The sequence below is a fragment of the Notolabrus celidotus genome, chromosome 9 (genome assembly GCF_009762535.1).
Source record: "Notolabrus celidotus isolate fNotCel1 chromosome 9, fNotCel1.pri, whole genome shotgun sequence".
Lineage (NCBI taxonomy): Eukaryota > Metazoa > Chordata > Actinopteri > Labriformes > Labridae > Notolabrus > Notolabrus celidotus.
The window spans coordinates 2048384-2057577 of NC_048280.1; the positions used below are offsets into that span (position 1 = coordinate 2048384).

A 9194-nucleotide genomic window follows, 5' to 3' on the forward strand; every position below is an offset into this window, starting at 1 on the left:
TGTCTCAGGGCACCCTTAGTGACTGTTTTAAGGTCTGTTTCAGGGCACCCTTAATGACTGTTATAAGGTCTGTTTCCGGGCACCCTTAGTGACTGTTTTAAGGTCTGTTTCAGGGCACCCTTAGTGACTGTTTTAAGGTCTGTTTCAGGGCACCCTTAGTGACTGTTTTAAGGTCTGTTTCAGGGCACCCTTAGTGACTGTTTTAAGGTCTGTCTCAGGGCACCCTTAGTGACTGTTTTAAGGTCTGTTTCAGGGCTCCCTTAGTGACTGTTTTAAGGTCTGTTTCAGGGCACCCTTAGTGACTGTTTCAGGGCACCCTTAGTGACTGTTTTAAGGTCCGTCTTTTCTCTCTTATTAAACTCAGCTGATGTTAAGTTTCGGTTAAGTCCGAGTCACTGCAGCGTCCAATCGGTGAGTGATATTCGATAAGGGGGCGTGTCTGTCAGAGAAAAGACTTCCGCAAAGTCTGCTCTCATGTTTCCTCGATTATCCCTCCTCGGATCAGTCTCCTCTCTCCTCTCTCCTCTCTCCTCTCTCCTCTCTCCTCTCTCCTCTCCTCTGTCCTCCAGCAGCGTTTAGAGTTTAGAGCTTTGGGACACAAGTTAAAATGGCGCGTCAGTCAGTACTTCCGGTTCGGCAGAGGAGCGAGGAGACTGCAGTTTAGAGCTTTGAGATGCACCCACTGTCGCACGTAATCTGTCAACACAACACTAAACAGTGATGTCATTTCCTGTGCCTTTAGGATCACTAGAGGCCCCTCCCTCGCCGGTGAAGGCCTCGGATGGTCGTCGAAGGCAACCGAATCGGGGTTTCCTTGCAACGCTCTGCCGCTTCCTCCTTCCTTTTGTAGAGAAAACTAAGGATTAACTGAAAAATCACGAACTCTTTTCTTTCTGTTTTTTAACCTTACAAAGTCGATATTTTGTCAGGCAGATTTTTCTGGACTAGCCTCTGGTCTCTCCACAGTGTAGACCTGTTTTTTTTTTTTGTTTTGTTTTTTTTGTTTTTATTTTTTTTTATCAAACTTGAACTTAAAGATGTATCAGTGTGGCTTTGAACAAAAAATCCAGTATAATCTTTATTTTGTCTAGTTTTATTTTCCAATAAGAAAACGGTATCAGGCTTAGCAGTCTTGAGTAAGAAAATCAGATATTATTATTATTATTATTATTTTGTTTATGATAATGTTTTAAAGCATGCGTCAGATTGTGTGTGTTGACTCTCAGTTATTTTTTTTTATTTTTGGCATAGAAATATTTTAATAGCGTCAGATGGAAATTTAATGTTTTACCGTCAGAGACAAAACTGTTTTTTGTACTAAATTTGTGCTCGCTGGGTCTGTTTGTTCTCGATCTAATTTTACCTGTTAAGTCGCCATCTTGGAGGTGCAATGACGCGATTATTGTTTTCTTTTTGGTTTGATGATAGTTCTTATTCCTGTATCTCTATAGTGATTCTTTAGTTTTTATGATGTAATGATAAATAAATGCCGATTTATATTGCGTTGTCTAAAGCCAGATCTCTCTGTGGTCAAACACTCTGTGTCCTCCACAGGATTTAACCCTCAGCCGACACCACGTTTCCCCGCCTCAACTTTCATTACAAAAGGGGGAAATTTGTTATTTTCTTACAGAGTGAAACTTTATTATTGTTGTTGTATCTTCGTTCTGCATTTCTACTTTGCCGATTTGTTTGTAGAAGAAGTGTTAGGAGCTGAACAATGAAGTTATCGATTCTATAAGCAATGTTTTAGCTAAAACGAGCGCGTTGGCTAAATGCGCAAGTTAGCAAAAAGATGTGTGTTACCTCAACTGTGTGTTAGCCGGACGAATGTGGGTGATTCTGTTGGCTGTCTTTTTATTAGCTGAATGTAAAGGTTAATTGAAAGATGTGTTGTCTGGACAATATGTGTTTGTGTTAGCTTAGCAGGGTTAGCATTGACATTTGGCTCTTCCTGAACATGCGTGTTGCCAGTTGTTAGTTGAATGAATGTGGTGGCTGAACTGTTGGTGAATTATATGGCGTGTGTGTGTGTTCGGATGAGTAGCTGTTTGCTTTGAGTGCTTGATAACTTTGCGTGTTCCACACTTACGACCGTAAATAACCGAGTGAGAAAAAATGATCGCGTTTTACGATGAGGTCGATTTTTCTACAGTGTAGGTATTCCCGTTTTTGGAAAAAGACGCTCCAAAGAACCTTCCAAAATAAACAAATTCAATCTTACACAATCAATATTATAAAGTGCTTAGTAGCATCTAATTTTACTAGCTAACAAATTCCCACAACATTTAGAATCCAGAAAAATATCAAACTTAGGCTCCTTTTTCATTTATCCGATAAAACTACACAGCTAGCAAAGTAACATCCTGTCCACTTTCTAGATCCACCTAAAATATCCACTTTTAGCTTGTAGCATTAGCATTAAGTTGTGTTCGCTAAACAGGGTATGCTGGCAGATCAGCTAAACTGCCTGAAGTTGCTAAACGTACGTTAGCTTAACACATTTTGTTCGTAAACTATACTGTGGGTTATATAAACATGTTTGTATTAGCTTAACATCGGCGGCGGCAGCGTGTGTGAGTTAGCATCATGTCACCTTTAAATTCCTCCCTCGCGCTACCGCAACGGCTTGAAGCATTAGCTTAAATTTTCGTTAGCTAGACGGCATGTATTGCACAGATTAACTTAGCTTTGTAAACTAGCACAACTGCATGAGTGTGGTAGCATAAGTTGCTGAACGTGCGTTTGCTTAATATTCTTGTTGGGTTATATAACATGTTTATTTTAGTTGACCTTTTATGTGCGGCGCTTGCAAGTTAGCATCGTGCTAGCTTTCTAAAAATCAACCACGCTTTTTTCGCTGATTAGCATTAGCAGAATTTCGTTAGCTGGCAGTCCAAACAGATTAGCTTAACCTTGTACTCTAGAAAAACTGCATGTGTGAGGTGGCTGAAAATGCTGAATGTGCGTTAGCTTAATACTTTTGTTTGATAGCTTTACTGTGAGTCATACGAGCGTGTTTATATCACCTTCACTTCCTTGATTCTGCGACGGCTCGAAGCGCTAGCTGAATTTCTGTTACCTACGCAGCACGTGACCTTAACTTTGTAAATTAGCAAAACCGCAAAGTTGCTGAATGTGCGCTGGCTCGATACCAATTTTTCCGTTAGCTACACTTCGGGTTTTGTAAACGTGTTTATTTTAGCTTACCTCGTGCATGCAGTGTGTGTGTGTGTGTGTGAGTCAGCGGCCTGCCGTGTGTCTGCTTAGGCTGGGTTATGATTGTGCGTCGTCGTGAGAGCTTGTGTGGCGGTTTTATACAAATTTGAACAAGACAATATTTTTCGTTACTTTTTTCGAACCACCTTTCCAACGGGAGCGTAGATCTACGAATTAGCTTGTTCGACGTGTATTGAAATTGAGATGATCTGTGAGCCAGCCTTCAGAGAGCCGTTAGCGTAAACCACGGAGAATCTTTGAGTGTTTTTGCCGATTTGTAATTCCAGCTGAGCTAATATTCGTTAGCATTGTGTGTTGGGTCTGGTGTGTACTTCTGTGCGATAGCTGAACATTGTTGTGTGTGTCGGACCACAGAGAGGTTTGTCTTGTTGAGGGGGATCTGGCTGTTGTTGAGTTGAATAATGAATCAGTGGTTCTGCTTCTTGTATGTGTGACGATGATGATGACGATAATAATAATTAATGACGACGATAATAATGAGTTCTCCTGTACAGGGGTCTATTTAAATCTGTTCATCCAGTTATGAATATTCAGTTTGTCGATGAGATAATATGGTTTGTGTAAATTTCCACTCTCTGGTGGGTGCTCTCCAGTTAAAAATGTACTTTGTTATCCTGTTCAAAATGAGATTGTTTAATTCACATGTTGTGTCTAACCGATTTGCAAAGAGATGTATGTGTTATATATAGTCTCAAGACTGCTAGGCTAACTGTCTCTCTCTCTCTTCTCCTTGTCTTTCTGTCTCTGTCTGGACGGCGTCACGTTAAAAAGTTGTTTGGATTCGTGTCTTTTCAACGCGTCTGTAATCGGACCACGTGATTACAGCTGAGAGTTATCGTCACAGGCGTGTTGAACGGTCCTGCAGCTGGTTAGCGTGGCGGCTCCGAGGCGAGGAGAGCTGTAGTACAGGGGTTTTACTCCCCAAATAATTATTAAAAAAACACAGGAGTGGACGGTGTTCTGGTGTCCTGCCACAGTTCCAGGCTTGTTTTGGACTGCTAGAACCCACACTGGGTCTAAACCAGTCACTACCAGGCCCTCCCAACGTCCCAGAACCAGAACTGGACACGACACCGCCCGTCCACTCCCATTTAGATCTTCCTAGTCCCGACCCCTCGACCCTGAAGGGGTGACAGGGTGCTTTTTGGTTTCATGGTTTCTGTTGTTTTTCTAATGGACAGACGTCCTAACTGTAACCTGCAGATTTTTCTATTAGATTCTATGACGATAGAGTTGTGTATGAACCCGAGCCACGAGACTGTCGGTGGCCGAGGAAGAGGCAGGTGGATGATTATGATGATTAACATGAGGGCTAATAAACAGGCTCATTCTTTCTGACTTGACTGTGTCTTTATCGCCTCGTACAATCAATCAATCTTTATTTATAAAGCGTCAAATCCAAACAAGCGTTCTCCTCAGACTCTTTCCAAACAGGGCAGGTCTAGACCGTACTCTGTTCTCAACAAAGACCCAACATCAAGACCGGATAAGATCCAGTCCCATCTTACAGTCAGGACTCAGTCTGATCTCATCTTAATCCACCATGAGCAGAGCACTTTGCAGCATTTAGCAAGTTACAGTGGCAAGGACAAACTTCCTTTAACAGGCAGAAACCTCCAGCAGGACCAGACTCATGTTAGACACACATCTGCTGAGACCGTGTTGGAGAGAGGGATAGAGGGAGATGAAGAGAGAGAGAGATGATAGTGGGGAGACGGATAGTAGTAGTTGTAGCAGCTAGAGTCTGGCACGTCCACAGCAGCAGAGATCCAGAGGAACCTACGAGACAAGGGAGCTCAGAGACTCCAGAAAGGTCTATGGTTAGTAACTTTAATGGGACAGGAAGAGTTAAAGGAAGAGATAGGCAGAGAGGGGATCCCAGTGTGTCAGTCTAAGTCTATAGCAGCATAACTAGGAGCTGGTCCAAGCCTGATCCAGCTCTAACTATAAGCTTTATCAAAAAGGAAAGTTTGAAGCCTACTCTTAAAAGTAGAGAGGGTGTCTGCCTCCCGGACCACTGGGAGATGATTCAAAAGGAGAGGGGCCTGATAACTGAAGGCTCTACCTCCCATACTAATTTTAGAGACTTTAGGTATGACGAGCAGGCCTTCATTCTGAGAGCATAGATGATACCATGGTTAGCACATCAGCTGCAGCTTCTACAGTACAGTTTCCGAAACATAATGCACTTAAATTGATCTAAAATTAAAGAGGAATTAAAAGTCTCATGTAAACGTAGCCATTGAGTGTTAACTCTCGTAAGATATTTAGTGGAACATGAACAAAAAAAAATTTGCCGGATGAGTATCAAAGTTTTTGTATAATTAATTAACAAAACACAAAACCTGCTCATCTATTTCAGCTTCATGGGAACTTAAACGTAGACATACTCGTGTGTGTGTGTGTGTGTGTGTGTGTGTGTGTGTGTGTGTGTGTGTGTCTCTGAGCTGCCGTCACAGCACCTCTTCATGTCCTGACTCCTGACATGAAGAGTGGGATTTATCATTTATTCATGTTCCCAGAGCGGAGACAGATGGTCTGACTGTTAGTGTGATGTCATCTGTCATTAGGACTTTACTGTAATCACACACACTCACACACACACACACCTCCTGACCTCCAGGGGATGAATGAAGCAGCGCTGAGGGATGGAGGATCATATTTTTATTATACATTAGTGAAATACAGAAAATAAAATTCCTCTGTTCAGACGATGAAATGAAGTAAATTTCGACCCGCTGTAAAGAGCTGCCGAATTCACAGATTCAAACTCTCCTCAGATAAAAAGTAAACATGGACGTCGTCTCTGTGACGTCGGTTGGTATCCGTATTGACCGACAGTTTCACAATCAATGCTTTCCTACTTAAAAAAAAAAGCAGGATATGAATTTTTTGTCATTTAACACCATTTCTATAATTTCTGGATTAAGATCACCACAGTGAGGCGATGTACTATTTGTCCACAGGGGGCGCCAGAATCAACATAACACTAAAGTTCCTCAAAAGAGTGTTAATTAGGTCATTGAAGTATTTCCTGATAGATTTAGGGGTTCGGTTCACGGCCAAAATTCCACCAGATCCGGGTCCGGTCCATCTCCGATACGTCGCATCATTGGATCTGATCAGTTTCTATTCTAGTCAATGTGTTAACTTCCACTGGATCCACTCCGTTGTGTTCTGGCTGCGTCTCTCATCCGGCAGGTTGGAGCCCTCTGGATAAGATATCGTTAGCTTTTCTAGCTGTTGTTTAGCCCCGCCCCTCGTCCTTACAACGCCATCACTGTTACGTCTTTTCGACCAACGTGAACTGTGTTGTATTTCCAGTCTGGTGCTCGCGCTGGTTCGGAGCTCTTTGAACTGGCGAACCAACGCGCCACCCGTTTGTTTTTCCACCCACTGGATCGGTGGAAGAGGCACGTCATGACGTCAGATTTACGTGACCGCTTTTCCCAGCAGCTTGTCTCCTCGGCCTACCGCTGCTTTGCCTTGGAATCCATTACTCGGGGAGTCCACAGGATGCGTGTGCGCCGCGTTACGGCTGCGACACGGCTCTGCTCCGTCCCGGGGCTTTCGCCCTGGTCCATAGGATGCGTGTTTGGAGCGGCGCGCACTCCGGAGCAGGAAACTCAAGATCCCTCGAGAACTCCAAAACGCGCGAGAACAACACAGTATAAACTTTTCCTCGTCCATGGTGTCGGATATCTTTTGAGACTGACGTCTGGCCCGATGCCACAGGTTATGACGTAATGTTGAAGAAGTGGTGAAATTTACGATCTTGTGTTTGCACATGGTGTTTATTTTGAAAGTGAGCGGATGTTGCATACGATCCTCGTGCCTGACTTCCGGGATAGTTCGATCATTTCTGTGTCGATTGACGCGTGCTGGGCGCGGGGAGCGGCGAAAATAGACTCCCCGCGTATCACTGGCAGAGCGGCACGGTGGAACGCTCCAGAGACGGAGCTGAGACGCGCCACAGCGCGCCCTGTGGACTCTAGAGCATTGACTTGAATGGGAACCTATTTGCTGCGACGTGCGCGGCGCAGCCGTAACGTAACGCGACGCATCCTGTGGATCTTGGGCTTTAGTCTCTTATTTTTTCGCTGCAGGACAATGGAGGAAACACGTTTGGTTTGTGTTTTTGGTCACTGCAATCCCGCCCCTCGCCCCTGACGTAACAGTTTGTGGTTCGCAGTTCTAGACCAGCAAAGAGTTGGAGCCGCTCTGGAACCGGTTTTCCCGTCCGGGAGCTGGTTCAGTCAAAATACGAAAAACCGTCTCTCAATTGAGCGCCGGCTCAGAACCGGCCCTGAAACTGCCTCTGTCAAAAAAGGGGTAGTTGGGTACCACCTGGAACAGATGGGGGACGTCACAGATACTACGTCCATTATTTATACAGTCTATGGTACCACCGTATAGTCCGTCATGTCTGCCATGGCACAAATTTACAGCTCTGTTACCACCTAACCTGACACAGTGACCGTCTATCAGACAAAGATGGCGTAGTCAGACCTCGACACGCTGAGAGGAGTCACAGGTAAAGTACGTTTCATTCAAAGCGAAAGTCACCCTCCCAATTTATCCCAATAAGCTGCTAATAAACCCCAGCATTCTCTAGCTCCGCCCCCTTTTCCAAATATGGTCACATGTGGATTCAACCACTACAACCACCTCCAACAATCTGTGTATCGTTTAAAAACACCAAAACTGGGGTTCTGTTTAAAAAATGTTTGGATGTAAAAATTTAAAATGAATTAGAAATAAAACATTTATTGATGCAAAACTTAAATTTTTGATGGATTCTTGAGTCAGAATAAAAGCAGAACATGAAGCAGACGTACGGAGACGGGCTTTTATTGATAAAGGAAAGGAGAGGTGAGGGATGAAGATGATGGAGAGATTATGATTGATGGAGAAATCAGACAGGAAACAACAACAACTAAAGACTCCACTGTTCCTGGCACTGTGTGTGTGTGTGTGTGTCAGTGTGTGAGAGAGAGAGAGTGTGTGTGTGTGTGTGTGTGTGTGTTGTGGTGTAGTGTGTCAGTGGTCATAAAGTACAGGAAAGAGCTCGGTAAGTACAGATGAACTGTGTGTGTCAGACCTGATTAAACATTAAAATATGTAATGGCGATCTGGATCAGGTCCAAATGTTTCCCATGATGCTCAGGGGCCAGCAGGAGCAATAAACGGCCCGTCTAAGTCGACCACACAGAGCGGCCAAGAGTGTGTGGACAGCTGAGAGCAGAGTGACGTGATGGTGACGGCAGGTTCATGAACTCGCTGATGTTCTGCCCTCCACATGTTGATCGTGCTGCAGAGACGGTCTGAATGTGATCCGTGCAAACACTCCTGACTGACACAAGAACAAAGACACAGACAGACTTCGAGCTGGAGTTTCCACGAACTGCTGTGACGCCATGTTCTCCTGCTCCTCAGAGGATGAACCACCGTCACCAGGTCAGTCTTTTACACTGAGGGAAGATTCTCACGCTCACTTTTCTGCTCTTCACAAGCCGACTGACTTTCTCTTCTTCCATCAGAACGTCATTCCTCCAGCAGCAACAACAGACGGAGCTTCAAGGCGACGTCTTTCATGGAGCCACTCACCAGGCTGCTGCCTCCTGATCGCTGAGCTGGCGGCCTCCAGGTACGCCACAAATAGGGTTGCCGACTTTCTCACTACTAAATAAGGGAGAGGTGCACGGTGCCATGGTGGTGTGAGCATGATGTGGGAATTCAGTGTTCATATTCTGATTCAACTGGAAATGCAGAAAGTGTGTATGTTCCCTTTAATCCTTACTGTCTCTTTATGTAACCTCATATGAATAAACCTCAAAGAAAACACAGTTTGGCTCTTAAAGGTGACATATCACGCTTTTTTCATCAACATATATTGGTCTAAGAGGTCCCCAAAACATGGGGCATGAATTTGAATGTAGCATTTCCTCATGACT

The 9194-nt window shown here is 44.2% G+C and overlaps 1 protein-coding gene across 7 annotated transcripts in view; it reads left to right on the top strand.

The window, feature by feature from the left end:
- The window catches only part of LOC117819588 (far upstream element-binding protein 3-like), a 33039-nt gene extending 28461 nt beyond the window's left edge, over positions 1-4578 (top strand). For all 7 annotated transcript variants that reach the window (XM_034693034.1, XM_034693031.1, XM_034693035.1 and 4 more), the window contains one exon: positions 743-4578. In XM_034693034.1, the coding sequence (XP_034548925.1) occupies positions 743-751 (9 nt within the window). In that variant the 3' untranslated portion in view covers positions 752-4578. The remainder of the gene's footprint in view (positions 1-742) is intronic.
- The last annotated feature ends 4616 nt before the right edge of the window (positions 4579-9194 follow it).